The sequence below is a fragment of the Pseudoliparis swirei genome, chromosome 8 (assembly GCF_029220125.1).
Source record: "Pseudoliparis swirei isolate HS2019 ecotype Mariana Trench chromosome 8, NWPU_hadal_v1, whole genome shotgun sequence".
Lineage (NCBI taxonomy): Eukaryota > Metazoa > Chordata > Actinopteri > Perciformes > Liparidae > Pseudoliparis > Pseudoliparis swirei.
The window spans coordinates 20,396,473-20,415,076 of NC_079395.1; the positions used below are offsets into that span (position 1 = coordinate 20,396,473).

Sequence of the window (18,604 nt, forward strand, 5' to 3'; positions counted from 1 at the left end):
CCTCTGGTTCTGAAAATGTGGAAGTGCTCTAAACCTGCATTCACTTTAATGGCCATCAGGGGGTGACTTCTCTCGTTGTAAAAAGAAGTCTGATTGTATAGAAGTCTATGAGAAAATGAACCTACTTCTGACTTGATTTAATTATTTTTCGAAAGATCTTGATGTTTATTTAGTACATTTAGCTACCATTTAGAGTAAAATAGACCATGACGTGGAGTATGCTTTAGGACGTGGCTACCAAGTTGCTTCCATGGTGTTTTCAAGACGAAGGAGAACGATATTTCCCCAGTACAGTCTTAGTCGCAAAATCAGCCAATCACTTACTTTTCAAAGTTAGTTAAGCCTTTAACACCTTCCTGTTGGCTCAAAGTCCGATATCAAAATGGAGGGGTCAAACGTCACGAACCCTGGGTCAAAACGTCACTTCTGGTCAAGTCACTAAACAAGTATTTTCACAATAAAAGTTGTTATTGTCCGCATTAAAGTCACTTCACGGGCTTCAACAATTCTGAAATACTAACCTAACATTCACTCTCATGCAACATACATTAATTCTTGCCATTTACATTTATCATTTGCATACAGTAATAGAGTATAGAGTAAACAACCCTATGCTTCATAACACATTCATAATAATATCAATATTCTCCCTAATATTTCCTATTATAATATCTTTCTATATGTATTAATTTAATTCTCAAGACTACAGAATCAAAATAAACGATTACAACCTAACATGACCTTCAAATGTCGTATTCAGCGCTCTGTTGTACTTATTTCGACCACAAGACGACGAGTAAAAACCGTAAATTACAGTTGAACCTAATATTACTCGACGATGAATTTGGGACACCAACAGCCGTCTCCTGGGTTCATATGTTTGTGTGACCCATCTGTCCACACCAAAAGCATACATGGGCTTCGTCGCTCTTTAAACCACGTCACCTGACTTCCTCCTTTGCTCCCGCCATAACTGGCACAGCATTTTGAGGTCACTGCCGGGTCATAACACACTGCTTGTACAAACAACCGATGGGGTCGTTTTTTTTGACAGTCTTGTAATGTGATCAAGATTTTTGACTTTACAAAGCTGCACTGCATTCACTTTTGATATCAAATGTTTATTGTTCGGTATCATACAGTATATTGTCTGATCCAAAATGCTACTTTATGTGGGAAAGCGTCTCCATTTGCCACGTTCTTTGTATGACTTATTTTCAATGTCTTTCAAAGCTTTACCCTATTCTGTGATCATTTGCGAGTCGTTCTGTCATATGCACTTTGCAGGAGACCAGCCCATCCATGGAGACAGGAGATCTGTGTGCCGACACCGCACCAACACCCAAATCCAAAGCCTGCCGAGACCCCGGTGTGGTCAAGGACAGCTGTGGACTCACCATGTACCACGACACCCCTTATAGCAATTACATGAGTTACACAGGTACGCTGGATAATACAATTACTGTAACAGCAAGTGTACTGTTAGAAAATAATCGAAAAATTACGAAAATAATCATTGACCCACAGAACAAGTACAATGTACATTGTACAGAAAAGCAAGGACATAAAGTAGACACTGTGTTAAAAAAATAATTGAAAATCCAGGAATACAAAACATGTGGTTATTGGTTACAAATATAATTTTTTGGGGACATGGTATGACATGTCCTCATATCAAGTGAAAAGAAATGAGGCTGTTATGAAAAAGTAATGTACCTCTTGACATGTGTAACACACAACCACACACTTCTACATATACTTCATACAAGCGACTTGCATTGTCTTTTTTAAATGTGTTTTATGAGGATTTTATTATTTTCTATGATGATTACCTGGACTTTTTTGTTGTTGCATTGCACCCCGTCAGACGACAACTGCACCAATCATTTCACACCCAACCAAGTGGCCCGGATGCACTGTTATCTGGACTTGGTCTACCAGAACTGGCTGACAGAGCTGCAGCCTGCCCCCATCCCTCTGGCCCCCATCGTGACGGACCAGAGTCCCGATTCCGTCTCTATCTATTGGCTGCCACCGATAAGGGGACCACTTTATCAGGGGTACGCTTGCATGGTTTTCTTCATTTATCTGAGGTATATTGTTCAAATGTTTGGTTTTTTTAGATATGGAAAGGACAGATGGACAGACAAAGTCTTTATAGTTAGATATGTTACTATTTGACTCATGCAGTGCAGAATTAATGAAGGACTGCACTTGCCATGAGTGAAAACAATGCCAGCAATGTGTTGCCTCTACACTCGTAGTAGTAGACGAGTAATTGACAACTTGCATGCCAGCTCAGTCCCACCATGAATCCACTGCTTTTCTGAACCACACACGCCAGGACGAGCCTGAGTCTGCTGGGACAAAAGGTGCATTCGATGACTCCTCGTTAACAAGTTCAAAGTTTGACCCCAGATGGATTATAAAACGGATTTACATGAAATTATCTCATGCTGCGTTCACAGCAAAAACTAGTTTGTTTTCTCGCTTGACTATTTGTGGCTTTTCGCGCCATTCGCTTCATTCGCACCTTAGAGGGGGCGGCGCTTATCTCTGTGGCTTTACTCCGTGGAAACAGTTATCATTTCCGCCATCCACCACGGAAGAAATTATTACTAGTTCTGCGTCATACTTGTTCTAGAACATCTAACGCCCTTGTGTTTAGGTTCATAACAATATCATATATACATATATAATTATACATGACATCACCCGTAGACTCACACAGCTCGGTGACTTTCACCAACTACGTCTGAATGACTGCTGCTTCCAGCGCCATTAGAGCAGCAGCAGCCAGTTAGATTCACCAACGGTGGAGGATCTCCACACTGATTGGCTTTTCGCAACTTGGCCAAAGTTGAAATATTTCAACTTGATGCGAATGTGGCTAAGATTTCGGCATGCAATTCTCATCATTCGCGCCGCCCGGGTAAAATTTGCGTCAATCGCAACCACTCGCGTCTCTAGATTGACTTTGCATGAGATCTACTCACATGAAAAATTCGCAACGCTTTTGGTGTGAACGCAGCATTAGGGAAGATGACAGAGTTTGCAATACAAATTGTCATAAAACACGATGGGCACCTGGCAAACAGTGTAATGGCTGGTTAACACGTAATGCCTGGTGATTTGAAACACACTGCAAACAAGAGTTAATGCCCAGTACTCCCAGTACTTTTTAAAATTGGTTCATGTATTTGTATTTGCCAGTGCACGATGACCACCTGAACAAAGACACTTAGAATGTGGGTCACGTCATACTTCCTCACTTCGTGTGTTGATTACATGAGCAATAAACAACTGTGTTCAAATAGATTAGGGGATTGTCAACATCCTGGCAAAACACAAAGCTTTTGAAATCCCGCACTACTTCACCTGTTTGTCTGCCCTCCTTCAGCTTTCTGGCTTTGTCCGTGGAGAGTACCAAAAAAAAAAGGTCTTGAAAGAGACATATTTATGAAAGACAAATTGGGACGTTTCCTAATCGGAAACTCTTGTTTCCTTGTGTTCCAGCTCCTCCTTCCAGGTGTCTGGTGTCAATTGTGCAGACTGTGAGACGGATGGCGTTTTCCACCAGTATGCCTCCGAGGCCACCTCACCTCGCATCTGTGACACGTCGGGCTACTGGATGCCCGAGGAGGCAGTCGGTCAGTCAGAAATCGCCATGTGTGGATTGTAGCATTCTCCCCGTTCCTTTTCTTAATGCGCCCCCTTCTTTCTGACGAATCATTCGATCAAAGTAGATTACTTTTTCACCGTTGAAATGAAATCCAGGAGCGGCGAGGAAGCCAATCGGTTGATTACTCCTCTCTCATCCCTAAAAATCTGCAGCTGACCCGAGTTCTCCGCCCCGATACACTCTTCTCTGTTAATGATTATTGACAGGTGAGGAATGCGGCGGTCCTTTTGAGTTCGACTTCTGTCTCTCGTTTCCACGCTGCAGCTGTACACACACACACACACACACACACACACACATACACCTTGACGAGGAGATGTCGCGTGGGGGACACCACTTTTAAAATTCACACACACAAACATACACACATACAAACACGCACACAAACACAAACACACACACTCTTTCCTGTAAACTTCAGGTGCGTGCGAGGCTAATGGCTCCTGGATGAGGAAAAAGCCGAAAATCATGAAATGATAATTGCCTTGCGCTATACAGACCTCCCTCTGTCTCTGTCTTGTTTCAGCCAAAGCGAGAACAAGGATTATTAGGCGAGTCGTCTACTCGGGTTCATGTTTGGGTTGCCGTTCAAACGTTGAACCTCAGTCATAAACAAAGAAGAATCTTGTAGCACTGCACTTTGAAACGCGTCATGTAAGCACATGGTCCTTGTTATTCCAATCATAATTTCTGCAGAAGCTCGGGCTTCTTTGGCATGAGGGCGGGCGGGGGGGAAACAAGAAAAAAAGATGGAAAAAAAAGGAGCACAAGAAAGCCAAGAGAGCGAACGAGATAGACAGACAGCCCTCCTTCTCCTCCGCAGAAACTCGACCCAAGTATGTGGAAATCCTCGGCTGGAATTTACGCTTTGAAAACAAGCGGCGAGGAGGAACAGGGGGGGGGGGGGGGCATTACGGCTCCCCCCCTCTGTCGCTGCGGGACCATAATGATGATAAAGAGTCAATTACAGTCTTACTCTAAACAGTGGTATGCACACAGCTGAGGAGACAGCCAGTCTGCTGGCTTCCCCCGGCTCCCTTTTCACTCGCTCCCACTAGGCGATGCACGGGGTGGTCACTTCGTCAGCCAACAGAGATGGGCAATTTAATCGGAGAGGGGGAGGGGCAGGTAACATTGTACAAAATATATGCGGATATTAAGGCTGGAAACGCAAAAAATGCAAGTTGGATGGCAGTACAATGTTGGCTCGATTTTTTTGCAAAATTGTCTTTTCACGTTCCAAAAAATATTACTTATGCCACAACGTTGACAGTTTCGAGGTTTGAGACCTGGGTGGGGGTATGGGGGGGGGGGGGGGGGCGGTGACCCCTTTGCCTATTTCAGGAGCCTGGGCTCCCACTGAGAAGGGTTGTATTTGTTTCTGTGCAGCATTAAAGTGGTTAATAATTCAGAATGAATTAAAAGAGGGGATGAAAGGTGGAAGAGTCCAATACCTGTAAGGGTGGTGGTGGTGGTAGCCATGGAGGAAATGAGAAGTGAGAAATGGCCGCGAGTGTTGGAGTTGGACAGCGACACACCACCTGGACGACACTCACTGGAAGAAAGAGCGGTAGACTTCTACGTTACATCTATAAGCGTTTTATTCAGAAACCAGGATACAAGTGGACAACATGCATGGACCCCCCTCCAGAGCTCTGACCGATGGCCTCAGCGCTGGAGAAAGGACCCCGACTCACAGTGTGCAGCCATTTTAAATAGCCGAAAGGAACAGTTCTGATTGGACAGGAGATAAGGGGGTGGGGTTTTCTCATTGGCTCTTGTTTCTCTGCTTCCGCCGTTGTTGCTCCTTCATTGGTTCTTCTCGTCTGCCAATGAGTGCACATGTATTGAAAAGGTGGGGGAAGAGGAGATAGTTGATTTAATAGTCCCTCTCTTGTAAGAAGACTTCCTTCGGGCCTTATCTCTTCAGGGATGAGGCCTGGATCTTCTCCGAAGGCCGTCCACACACCGGGGGCTTCTTCCCATGTGTGAGTGTGTGAGCGTGTGAGGGGGATAGGTGAAGGGGGGGGAAAGTGAGTGACCTCGAGTGTCTAAAAGGAGAATAATGGCCACATCTGGACCCTTCCTATGCTCTGAGAGTATAGAGAGCTCTTTGTATGTGATCACCTCCGGAATGTGTGGATGCGGAGGAGGGGGGCTAACAGAACCTCACCAAGCGTCCCTGTTATCTTTCTTTAGACCAGTCAGGCACCAGAGTGCTCCGCTGGAGATTTTAACTTCCATTCAGTGTTTTCCATCTTACACATAATATTTATGCAAACAATACTAGGCTGTGCTAAACTATAATATATATTCTTTACAAATCCCTCTTTTCACATCCGCTGGATGTGAACCCTTCGTTTGGGAATATTTATTTCCTTCTTTATGCCAGATCTTGTCATGGCCTAGCCTCCCTAAGTGGCTATGTGTCCTGGTCTCCTCGTCCTGTCTTAGCTCTGCCACTTGACGTGAATAAGTCTCCTGAAATATAATCTTTCGTTGCCTAGATTAAGGTCCCATAAGACCTGTAAGATACCTATTTCTCGGGGAGAGAGTCTCTCTCTGTTAGGGATGGAAACAGGGGCGTGGTTTCTGTCATGTGGTGCCCCGATCCACCCTCTTAGATCTTCCATCCTAGGGAAGTCAGTATGTCTGTGTGCGTTAAATCTGTAGTGTGCAGGTGTCGAAGGAAAGAGGTGAAATTGAGAGTGGTCAGGCAGGGGGGGGTCTTGCATCCTAGCGGCTGGTGAGTAGCAGGTTGGCATCCTGATAACCAGCTGACGATCCGGTCCCCGCTGCAATCCATCTGCTTCATCCTGTCTGGTCTGCGTCATCTGCTTCATCCTGGTCTGGGTCCTGGAAGTCCTTCTGGTCCTCTGCTCCTCTGCTCCTCTGCTCCTCTGGCTGTCGATGGGGTCTTTATCCGGTGGTCTCGAACTTGATTTCGTCTGGATCGTCCTGGCCAGGCTTGTTGTTCTTCTTCCACTGGTGTCGCATGGGCCCTGGATTCGACATGACTCTCATGGGCAGCATCGTGCTCTTCATTGGCTCCCGGCTCCTCTGCTTCCTCAGCCTTCCAGCGTCGAGATATCTGTTGATGAGACTGCTATCTCTAATCCCCAGAGTAATAGACTCAAAATCAGCCAATCCTCACTCAAAGGTGAGTCCAGCCTTTAACACCTAGTGATTAGTTCAAAGTTCCGCTAGAACAATGGAGGGGTCAAATGTCACTAACCCACGGTCAAAACGTCACTTCCGGTCAAGTCACTAACCAAGTATTTTCAAAATACGAGTCTCGTCTTTGTTATTGTCCGCATTAAAATCATTTTCACAATAAACGTCCTGTCTTTGTTATTCTAAGTCACTTCACGTAGAATGAGAAAACACAACACAACAGCCACTAGGCCGGATCTATACAGAATGTGACACTTGACTATGAAAAATTGTATTTTAATTTCTATATTTAATAAGTATCTAATACTTTCTAGGCTTGAATTCGCAATCTTTAACTGAGTCGGAGGAACAGCTTCTCACCCCGTGTGGGAGGAATCATCTATTAAATGGCCATCCGTCGTCCAACAGAGTCTCAATTACTTATCCAATCCAATCTAACTTTATTTATCTTTACTGGTTATGATAAATGTAATTGATCCTATCTATGGCCCTTGACTAGGGCATAGAAATATTCAAATCCTACTAGGGTCTGATAGCAGGCAGGTATTCGTCCAGCACCCTCCTCTCTCGTGCTCGAACCCTAAAACAGCTTATGGGGAAAAACAAAACATTTGCACATCGAGGTGCCATTAATGACAGGAGACGGTGAGCAGTGACAGTCGATGTTGTCTGCACACATCTTCCTGTGTTGTAGTCCTAACTCTAGCTCTAATGTCTCAGTCTCTGCTCCTTCTTGTCTCCTTTCTGTCTCCTTTCTTTTCCTGTCATTCCAACCTTTCTTTTCCTGTCTTTCCTACTTTTCTTTCACTTCACGTAATTCAACTGGCTTCAATCTATAATATTAACATACAGTCACTCTCAGGCAACATACATTAAAAACAATATTCTCCCTAATCTTTTCTATTATAATGTCTTTTTTGGCAGGTTCTTCTCTAAACCTCACATGACTAATCCTACGATAATGGCAAGGGTCAGTCCCATGACCATTAGAACAGTTTGTCTGACTTCCAGCTGTTCCTATAGTGGTTTGCGGGGGGGACCTTCTAGCTGGGCTATCAGGCTCCCCGAAACACCTACGGAACGACCTCTGTGGCATCAACATTTTTAGATCTGATTGTGTTTCTGTCAATGTCCTTGTTGGACCGGTAGCTGGGGCACAATGTGTCAGGTGGTGTCAAGGTGCCTCTGCCTTACCCTTGACCTGGACCATGTGTGAAGTAACCTCCTTCACTCCGTACAGACCAGTCCACCTAAGCTCAGTCCACTTCCTCTTGTGAACCCTGACCCTGACCCTGACCCAGTCACCTACTTTAACTTTGGTTGCTCTGCTGCCTCCTGATCGATCGTCTGGGCTCGAACAACCTGGTTTGAGAGAGCTTTGGTGAGAGGGAAATTAGAGCTTTTATGTATTCTGACATTTCAATTTTTTACAGACATCCAGAGGTGGCATATGACCTCCATCTCTGGGTGGCTCTGGCATACTTCTTCCTGTTAACAACTCACTTGGTGACGTCTTCCCCCCTGGTAATGATCTCATGGTCATCAGTACCTAGTGGAAGCGCCTTCGCACATTTTCCTTTTAATAATTTGATTGGCTCTCTCAACCAATCCTTGAGACTGAGGGTGATATACAGACCCAAACTTGTGGGTTATGCCCAGTGCATATCAACTTTCCCCAGCAGTTTGTTGTTAAAATGTGTTCTGTTGTCGGACCTGATGCGTCTTGTAACTCTATACCTTAAGTGTGTGCCTGTGTGCACTATATGGGATGTGATCAAACACTCGCAAGTTATGTGTACAGGAGTGGCGGCTCTTCTTCGAATCCGTCGACGTTGAACCCCATCTACTATCACCACAACTATGGAAGGAACACAAATAAGATTACATCTTTTCATTTATCAAGCATTTTATGATTTAAAAAAAATATTTTTATGGTTCTCGTTGTAGTCACTGATTCTAAACCTACTGATATCTGATCTATTAGTCTGTACTTGTTCTGGCCCTCCTCTTAATAGTCTGGCGTCAACATAGATTGTTGTGTGCTTCTATCGCTTCTATCCCTCTTTTGAAATAGGATGGAATTCCTAAATCCATCCTTTTCAATAATAATAATCTTAATAAACAGTCAACTTCTAGAAGAAAGGAGAGAAATAAAATAAAAATGCTTGCGTCTGTCATATCAATGCAGGAGAACCATGTCTTGTCTGAACTCACAGCGTCATCATTGTGCTTGGGTAAGGAATGAAGGGAGAATATTCGTTACTTTAAACAAAACTGCCAATTTAGCACGTCGCATATGGTATCAGTTTCTTAACAGCTCATGAGAAATCGATTACTCGTACGTCCAACGGACGACTGTAATAATAACCACTATTTTTCCAAAAAACAGTAAACCCAAAACTATCCTTTGAAACCGACTAAAATAAAAACCTCAGTTTTGAAACGGTGATGAGAAATCAATTACTCGTAAGCCTAATGGCATTACTGTAATAATAACCACTGTCTTTTCCCAAAAACAGTAAACCCAACACTATTCTCTAAAACTGTCAATCAAAAAATAAACAAATAAAATCTCAGTACTGAAACTGTGATGGAAATCAATTACTCGTACGCCTAACGGCATTACTGTAATAATAACCACTATTGTTTATCAAAAATCAATAGTAAACCCAACACTATATCTTCAACACTGGCAATAGTACTCAAAGAAAAATATCTCTTAAATCCAAATTGTCAAAATGTGTTGGTGAGAACAGCAGCAGCATGTAACTGGTGTGTCGGATGTAATTTACAACAACAACCACGTACTGGCGTCTTCTACTATGCTAATGTGTCTCACCCCCACTGACCTCGTGTCTTCTCACAAAGGAACAAGAAAAAATTTAGTTTGACCTGGCCCTTTGTTAATCCGACTCTCACTTTTTTACCTCATGTATAGTATTAAAACAAAAATTAGCACGTTGATCTGATCATAATAAGTCGGCCTAATTATTAAAGAACGGGTTACAAATTTATTTATTGGCCCCATATCAAGGCCCATTTTCCAGGTTTAGGAAATTAAGTAATTAATGTATTCCAGGGAGCCCTCGTCCTTTCCAGTACACCTTCCTATAACAACCATTCTATGATTTAAAAAATATATCTACAGTCTGTTCCATCCTTATGGGATGCTGGTGACGATTAAATTGGAATCGTACGCAGTTTTAACTCTATCTCTACGGGAGCTATCGGAATCAGTCACACATCAGTTCACCCTTTAGTCCTAAAAGTGTCTGGAAATAAGTTTCGCATGTTGTCAGTGTCCCCATGATCAGTGTTCTCTCTACTATGTGTGTGTCTAAGCATGTGTCTCTAATATTAACTGGACCTCCGATGTGTGTGCAGTTCTTTACATGTTCTCAAATGTGGAGTAATGCAAGTGTTAATTTTGTGTGTGCACCCAGTCCGTAGCTTCAACCTCTGCTTTCACCATTGTTCTTCTCTGTGCCTCCACTCTGGACAAACACTGTGATGTGGAGCTGCGGCGTCAACGACTGCATACAATCTGCAACTCTGGTGTTCATTCACCGGCCGCTGCTACTCCTTGCTTCTCTGCATCGATCTCCAAGCCTCCTTAGCTGGGTCTTCACGAACCTCAATCTCGTGTTGCAGGCAGTCCCTCAGGATCTCAGATCTCATCTTGTATCAAGGAGGAGTTAAGGGCACAATGTCTTTGGTCCCCTGGTGGCGAGTAGGGATGCAGGACTTTGAACCAAAGTCTCCACTGCTGGATGTTGTCATGCAGAGGTGTGATGTCATCATCATCTACTCTGTCCCACCGGACGCTTTGCTTCCTGTTCAGTGTCTCTTTAGTCTCCAGTTGAATCATTGGGTGACTAGTGGGCGTGGCACATTTCTGTTCAGTGAGTACAGTTCGCTGTCAGCTGTTGGATCTGGGCACGCCTAATTCTGTGTCTCTGGTCCGGGCCTGGTGCCGTGGATCACTATTGCCTTGTGGCTGTGGCTATGTGTTGGGTGCTTGTTATGGCGGGGTTAGACATTATGAGAGTACTGAAGTGGTTCTGACTGAGACTGCTAACCCTGTGGTGGATAAGGACAAAAATTAGCCCAATGTCCAGCCTGACTATAATTAAAAAATTATTAATACTCGTCTAAAGCCTCTGTTGCCCCAGTTGTTACTCCTTTTACTCCTGAACGGGCTTCTTTTATGCATAACTAAGCTTGAAGCGGTGCAAACGTGGCTTGCTGTGGCTGTTGATAGATCAGTGCTTATGGATTTGGAGGAGGAGCTGGATACGGACTATACAGGACTCAAGGTCCATGTGGTTGTGCTGCTGTCTGCTGCACTGTGGCTTGTGCCATTTACTTCTGCTTTGGTCAAGTCATCTTTTCTCTGCTCTGTTTATTTTTATCTATTTGGCGTCTGACCTGAGCTTCCGAGTCATAGAAGTTCATGTACTTTAGTCCTACTATCCCTTTCAGTTCGGTCTGTATGGTCACAGTCACTGATGATTCTATTGATAACCTAAAAATTGTTCAGTCATGCTATCTTCAAGGAAATGTTTCCCTAGTTTGTCGTTAATAGGCTGCTCCTCCCTCACCATCCAATGGTGGCATCATCATTATCTTAGAAACATCAACCTTTTTCTCAGTTTTTCTTTTATTATTTTTATCTGAACTGCTAAGAGAGGTGCCTTGTGGCTGGAAAACTTCAGTTATGCTTGAAAGGGGTCAAATCTTTAAGAGAGACTGAGGAATATAAAATAGATGACTATATAAAATAATAAAGGGGATCAATTTAAAACTGAATAACCTACAACCTTTGAATTAGAAGTCTCATTCTCTACCGACTGAGCTAGCCGGGCAATTGATCAGTTAATTTGAAAGAAAAATTAAAAATCTGGCAAAAACAATGCATTTCTTTAAAACATCATTTCAAAAAGTAAAAGATGGTCGCACACTGTACTAATTAATAGTTATCTTCAAAAGGAATTCTTCCGTCCTTGTTCTTGCTCTGTTATTCTCTCGCTCTGTGTGCCTGCAGGGTGTAAAACGGCGCGCGCAGCTAAGTGGGTAGGGGAGGGGCTGCTCTGTTGTGTGAAAAGCGCGTGCCCTCAGCGGGGACGCGCAGCAGCTCTCTGCTTGTCGCCCCTCCTTTCTGCTCTTGTATTTTTGCGTGTTAAATGGAGTTACCTCTTTGTTTCTCAGTATCCTCCTCAATCTCAAACTCGTACCTGCTCTTAAACGTAGTACATAATCGCCATACAATGTGTTCTTTACTCAGCAACGTGCCTTTCAGAACAATAAATCCTCATTTATCACTCGTGCAATTCAACAGACTAGAGCTTGCGTTGACACCGTGAGGTTTCGACTCTGCTCTGTTGATTCCACTTTGACAACATGTATTCACCACCGGTATTCAACATTCATTCACAGTTTATGCATACACATGTGTTTAATTTCTATGCGGCCTCAGTTTTTACTTTAGAGGTCTACCTTCCAACGTTAATCGCTGGCCTCACTTGTGTTAGAGGGCTTGACTAAATGCGGCCTCAGTTTCCTTAGAGGTCTACCTTCCAACGTTAATCGCTGGCCTCACTTATGTTAGAGGGCTTGACTAAATGCGGCCTCAGTTTCCTTAGAGGTCTACCTTCCAACGTTAATCGCTGGCCTCACTTATGTTAGAGGGCTTTAGTGTCAAACTGTATCGTGATTTCCCTTTTTACGCTTTATTCTATTATTTAAATTAAGTCAAAACATTTAGCAGTTCCAATACTCACATCCAATACTCCTGATCAAGTTTAGAGTGTTCAATTTGACTGATTTGAAATAAATAGGTTCAGTCCTACCTTATTTTGACACCGCGCGGTTCGATCAGTTTCTCGGAGCGGGTCTTAGAACAAGTGGTCCGTCTGGGGTCTCAGGTGCTGTCCTCCTCAGGTCTCTGGACCGGTTTTCACAACCATCCTCTGCTACCATTTGTTGGAGTTGGACAGCGACACACCACCTGGACGACACTCACTGGAAGAAAGAGCGGTAGACTTCTACGTTACATCTATAAGCGTTTTATTCAGAAACCAGGATACAAGTGGACAACATGCATGGACCCCCCTCCAGAGCTCTGACCGATGGCCTCAGCGCTGGAGAAAGGACCCCGACTCAGAGTGTGCAGCCATTTTAAATAGCCGAAAGGAACAGTTCTGATTGGACAGGAGATAAGGGGGTGGGGTTTTCTCATTGGCTCTTGTTTCTCTGCTTCCGCCGTTGTTGCTCCTTCATTGGTTCTTCTCGTCTGCCAATGAGTGCACATGTATTGAAAAGGTGGGGGAAGAGGAGATAGTTGATTTAATAGTCCCTCTCTTGTAAGAAGACTTCCTTCGGGCCTTATCTCTTCAGGGATGAGGCCTGGATCTTCTCGAGGCCGTCCACACACCGGGGGCTTCTTCCCATGTGTGAGTGTGTGAGCGTGTGAGGGGGATAGGTGAAGGGGGGGGGAAAGTGAGTGACCTCGAGTGTCTAAAAGGAGAATAATGGCCACATCTGGACCCTTCCTATGCTCTGAGAGTATAGAGAGCTCTTTGTATGTGATCACCTCCGGAATGTGTGGATGCGGAGGAGGGGGGCTAACAGAACCTCACCAAGCGTCCCTGTTATCTTTCTTTAGATCAGTCAGGCACCAGAGTGCTCCGCTGGAGATTTTAACTTCCATTCAGTGTTTTCCATCTTACACATAATATTTATGCAAACAATACTAGGCTGTGCTAAACTATAATATATATTCTTTACACGAGCAAAAGTAATACTAAGTCAGAAGTAAAGCGAAAAGAAAGAACATAAACAGAAATATCATAAACACTGAACGTAACACTGACAAAATATGAGCATGGAAAGTATGTAAAAAACCACAAACCATATAAGAAGCCGCGCTGTAATGCTGCAGGTAAAGTATTTTGATAAATATCTATGAATATTCACTTTTTTTCCTGAAAGTATTGAAATACAACGCACGTAAATGCATCTCAATACTTTGGGGATTATAATTATTTTGGGATGCAAACAATCTATAATCTTGACCATCCATGGGAGACCTTGAAGCTGCATTCATACATTGTGTGGCAACTTGGGAGTGGTGAAATATATAATTATATGATCTTCTGAAGTTGTCCTGGCAAAACACATTAAATGCACCCTGGAATGAACAGAATAACTGGAAGCTTCATTCATAACGTTGACAAGCAAATTAGAAATCAATGGATGGGATTGGCCCTTATGATGTGTGCCCTTTTATTTTTTAAGAAAGCAATGGATTGACTTGAATATTTTCTCACAATCATTTTCAACGTTTCTTATACTTTTGGCTTCAATACATATTTGTTGCCGTTTAATCTTTCCACTCCGGTCCATAAACAGTTTTCTTTCCAGAAAGAAGTTTCTTTTTATTTATTTTTTTGGTTGCTGGAGAGCAAGCGCACGCACTGATAAGTTATATTAATTTAAAAACAATAAAAAAATAAAAATCTTTACATACCTCATAGAACTGATTTTATTTTTATAAATTAATGAATGTACAATAGAGAATGTGCAATTGAGAATAGATCACTCCCTAATTATGCATGGTTTCCTTTTTGTTTTCTTCTTTCTTTCTGTCTCTTTTTTGTTATTCATCCTATGTTTTACAATTCTTGCTATAAATATGTATAACTAAAATGAGCATTATCTACAAATCTGCACATGCATTGTCAATTGTCTGAAAGACAACTGTACATGTCTAATCAATGCCTACTTTAAATTTGTTTTAAAAGATTGAAGAAAATATATCTAAAAAATAATAATCCGATGGATCTCTTTATTCAAACTAAGGATTTAATAATGTTTTTTGGGCGATGACGACATAAAATATGACCACTGACAGCTTCAAGCTTCATTCGGAAAAAAACCCTCAATAGAGTCTTAGAATAAAATAATAAAATAAAATAAAATAACGAATTCAGTGCTTCTTAGCAGACTTGGTATCGCAGTGGAGCCAAGAGACGGCTGGTCTTTATTAATATGTCTTGCACGTTAGTCGCTGGAAAATATGCAGAAATGTGTAACACCTCATTAGCCTCCGGATTTTTATTTGGCTTTCTGGGACACAGCTGTCAATAAAACGACTATAATGTAATTCCATTGTGCTAATCCCTAACACTAACAATTATCAACTAGTTTTGCCCGGTGTCATGGTGTTACTACTGCGTTTTTGAACGCATGCCATGTTTTAAGGAAGGTAGCATGATTTTCTCTCACACTCAACTGGAAACATTCTGCTCTCACGGGTTTGCTGTTATTGTTAAAAGTAAAACTGAAACCTTTGTAAAATTAGTTGCTATTAAGTGGGTAAAAAAAAAAAACAAGAAAAGAGAAGAACCTCTTTACAAGAGGGATTACTTATTAAGACTAAAACTAAAACTTACTTATTGAGAATAAAACTAAAACTTATTTATGAAGACTTAGATAGGTATCAAGTCGGTGCTGAGCCACCTTCCAAATCTGATACACAGGTGAATGTTAGACATGAATACTGATGCGTGTGTCCCATGTGATGTCATTGAACCCCAGGCCCGCCTGACGTGGAGCAGCCCTGTGATCCCAGCCTCCAGGCCTGGAGTCCCGAGCTCAGCCTTTATGACACCAACTTGACCTCGCCGTGTCCCGACACGGAGGGCTGCACGCTCACACTGAGCTTCCTCCACCCAATTGTCCCACGCACACTCACACTCTGGATCACCTACGTCTCTTCCAGTAAGTGTCACTCCATCACGAGGATGGTAGCAACCTGCGGTTCTGCCGAGGGAAGCCGATGGAGAAGTGTCTTTACTGACCAGCAGGCGGCGGCTCCTGTGGTTGTATAGAAGTCTCTGCTTCATGTGTTAAAGTTGTATTCTCTCTACTGACCAGCAGGGGGCGACTCCTCTGGTTGTATAGAAGTCTATGCTTCATGTGTTGAAGTTGTATTCTCTCTACTGACCAGCAGGGAGCGACTCATCTGGTTGTATAGAAGTCTATGCTTCATGTGTTAAAGTTGTATTCTCCCTACTAACCACCAGGTGGAGACTCGTCTGGTTGTATAGAAGTCTATGCTTCATGTGTTGAAGTTGTATTCTCTCTACTGACCAGCAGGGAGCGACTCCTCTGGTTGTATAGAAGTCTATGCTTCATGTGTTGAAGTTGTATTCTCTCTACTGACCAGCAGGGACCACCTCCTCTGGTTGTATAGAAGTCTATGCTTCATGTGTTAAAGTTGTATTCTCCCTACTAACCACCAGGTGGAGACTCGTCTGGTTGTATAGAAGTGTATGCTTTATTTGTTAAAGCTGCATTCTCTCTACTGACCAGCAGAGGGTGGCTCCTCTGGTTGTATAGAAGTCTATGCTTCATGTGTTAAAGTTGTATTCTCCCTACTAACCACCAGCTGGAGACTCGTCTGGTTGTATAGAAGTTTATGCTTAATTTGTTAAAGCTGCATTCTCTCTCCTGACCACCAGGGGGCGACTCCTCTGGTTGCACAAAGAATTCTGATTCTATGAGAAAATAACTCTAAGTTTCACTTGATTTATTCCTTTAGTCAATATTATAAACATGAGTTTATGGTCTCAATCTCTAGTTATAGGTATTCTTCAATACAGAATGATGTACATTTAGTATATTATGGTCCATTTAGATTCAATTCTACCATAAATCAGGGTATGCTTTAGGGTGGACTTACTGTGATTGACAGGTAGCTGCCGCTGCCAGAGACGTATCCGGCGTGACAACGTCAATCACAAAAACGTAAATACAATCAGTGTTGATGGGAAATACAGTTGATCGAAGCAATGGATTCCTGAACAAAAGGCGGAGTTCCAAGCTGCAACATCGTCTTTTCCTGCTTCCAGCGTCACGTGACAGAGCAACTGGCTACGACTTCAGCGAGATGTTTAGTCTTCTTCTCTTTGTAGCAAAGCGGGCACCTTGGTCCTCTGCTCTCGTTTTGCAAACTCGCTACGCTTCCAACTGCAAAAATGAAACCTCAAAGCCCGAGTGCAGAGGTCGTTACGGACGAGTATACATTTGGCAGTGTTTTGGCAGTTGGAAAATTGAGAGAGGGCGGGGGCAAGAGGATATGGCCTGTGAGGACCATCCGGGCATCGAAAGCTCACCCACAATGCATCCTGGTAAATAGGCCTGCATTAATTCAATTCGGTGTATTTTGTGTATCACAAATTACAAATGTACCCCTATTCACGATTTTGTGCACATTATATTTTGCACAAATTTGTTTTGGATTATTTTATTCAATGAAGTGACCCTTCCACCTCCATTTCGCAAGTATGCTTCCTCATCCATAATTACGTGAATAACAAGTTGTACTGTCATTGGATGTTGCTCATGGCAAATATGTTCATTGGGACTCATCCCTGACAATTCGTAATTTTTTTAATGTATATTTATTTTGATTTTACAAATTAACAAGAGAGAAGTTTAAGGATACAATACAAAGAGATAGAAAAGGAGAAAGAAAAGGGTAAAGAAAAAGGTAAAGAACAACCAAAAACAGACCAAAAATAAATAACAAATAAATAGACAAACCACAGCAAATAAAACGTTTGCGCATCACTTGTCTGACATAAGTACATCTTGGTTCTATCATCAAATCAAGTCAGCATCAGTACCGGTGTTTTTAATCTGGCAGGGCAAAATCCAATCCCTGACATATTATGTACAGTCTTTTTTATATCTTTTTGAATGAGATGTTCCAGATGTTCAACACAACAGAAATACCAGCAAGCATATTTGACCTCTGTGTGTTCCCCGTCCCCAGACAACCCGGCCGTGGCCAACGTGGAGCTGATCACGGACGCGGGGCAAAGCGTCAGCCTGGGCCCTCAGCACGTCTTCTGCGACATGCCCTTCACACTGCGCCTGGACACCCGCGGCGCCGCCATCGCCGCCGTCAAACTGTGCACCTTCGACGAGAAGATGGAGGTGGACGCCGCCATGTTGTCCTCGGCCCCCGGCAGCCCCCGGTGCTCCGGCTGCCACCCGCTGCTGTACCGGGTGGGCCGGCGGCCGCCTTTCGCCAGTGAAACCCCGCCCCCGCCTCGGAGCCAGCAGACGTTCACTGACAGGTCGGTGGACGAATGTTTATTTGCTCCCCTTATTTTGCAATAATGTATTACGCGTACGCACACACACACACACACACTGACACACAAACACACGCACACACACACACACAAACACACACAAGGAGACACACACACACACACAAACACACACACAGACACACACAAACACATGCACACACACACACTCACATATACACACCCAAACATACACACACACACAAACACACATACACTTAGTCATTCACACACACACATACACACACACACACATGCACACACACGCAAACACACTCAGCAGCTTTATAGGAAAAATAAGACAAAAATCAAGTTATTAAGGGGCAAAAAGGAGTTTAAGTTTCCCAGCATTTTCTCTCTGCATGTGTGTGTGTGTGTGCGTGTGTTTGTGTGTCAGTGTGTGTGTGTGTGTGTGTGAATGACTAAGTGTATGTGTGTTTGTGTGTGTGTATGTTTGGGTGTGTGTATATGTGAGTGTGTGTGTGCATGTGTTTGTGTGTGTCTGTGTGTGCGTGCGTTTGTGTATGTCTATGTTAATGTACGTGTGTGTGTCTCCGTGTGTGTGTGTTTGTGTGTGTGTGTGCGT

General features: G+C 43.2%; 1 protein-coding gene across 2 annotated transcripts in view; it reads left to right on the forward strand.

The window, feature by feature from the left end:
- Positions 1–18,604, forward strand: part of pappa2 (pappalysin 2) — a 100,918-nt gene that overhangs the window by 22,548 nt on the left and 59,766 nt on the right. For both annotated transcript variants that reach the window (XM_056420651.1, XM_056420652.1), the window contains exons 7-11: positions 1,288–1,441; positions 1,868–2,060; positions 3,517–3,650; positions 15,455–15,637; positions 17,697–18,003. In XM_056420651.1, the coding sequence (XP_056276626.1) occupies positions 1,288–1,441; positions 1,868–2,060; positions 3,517–3,650; positions 15,455–15,637; positions 17,697–18,003 (971 nt within the window). The remainder of the gene's footprint in view (positions 1–1,287; positions 1,442–1,867; positions 2,061–3,516; positions 3,651–15,454; positions 15,638–17,696; positions 18,004–18,604) is intronic.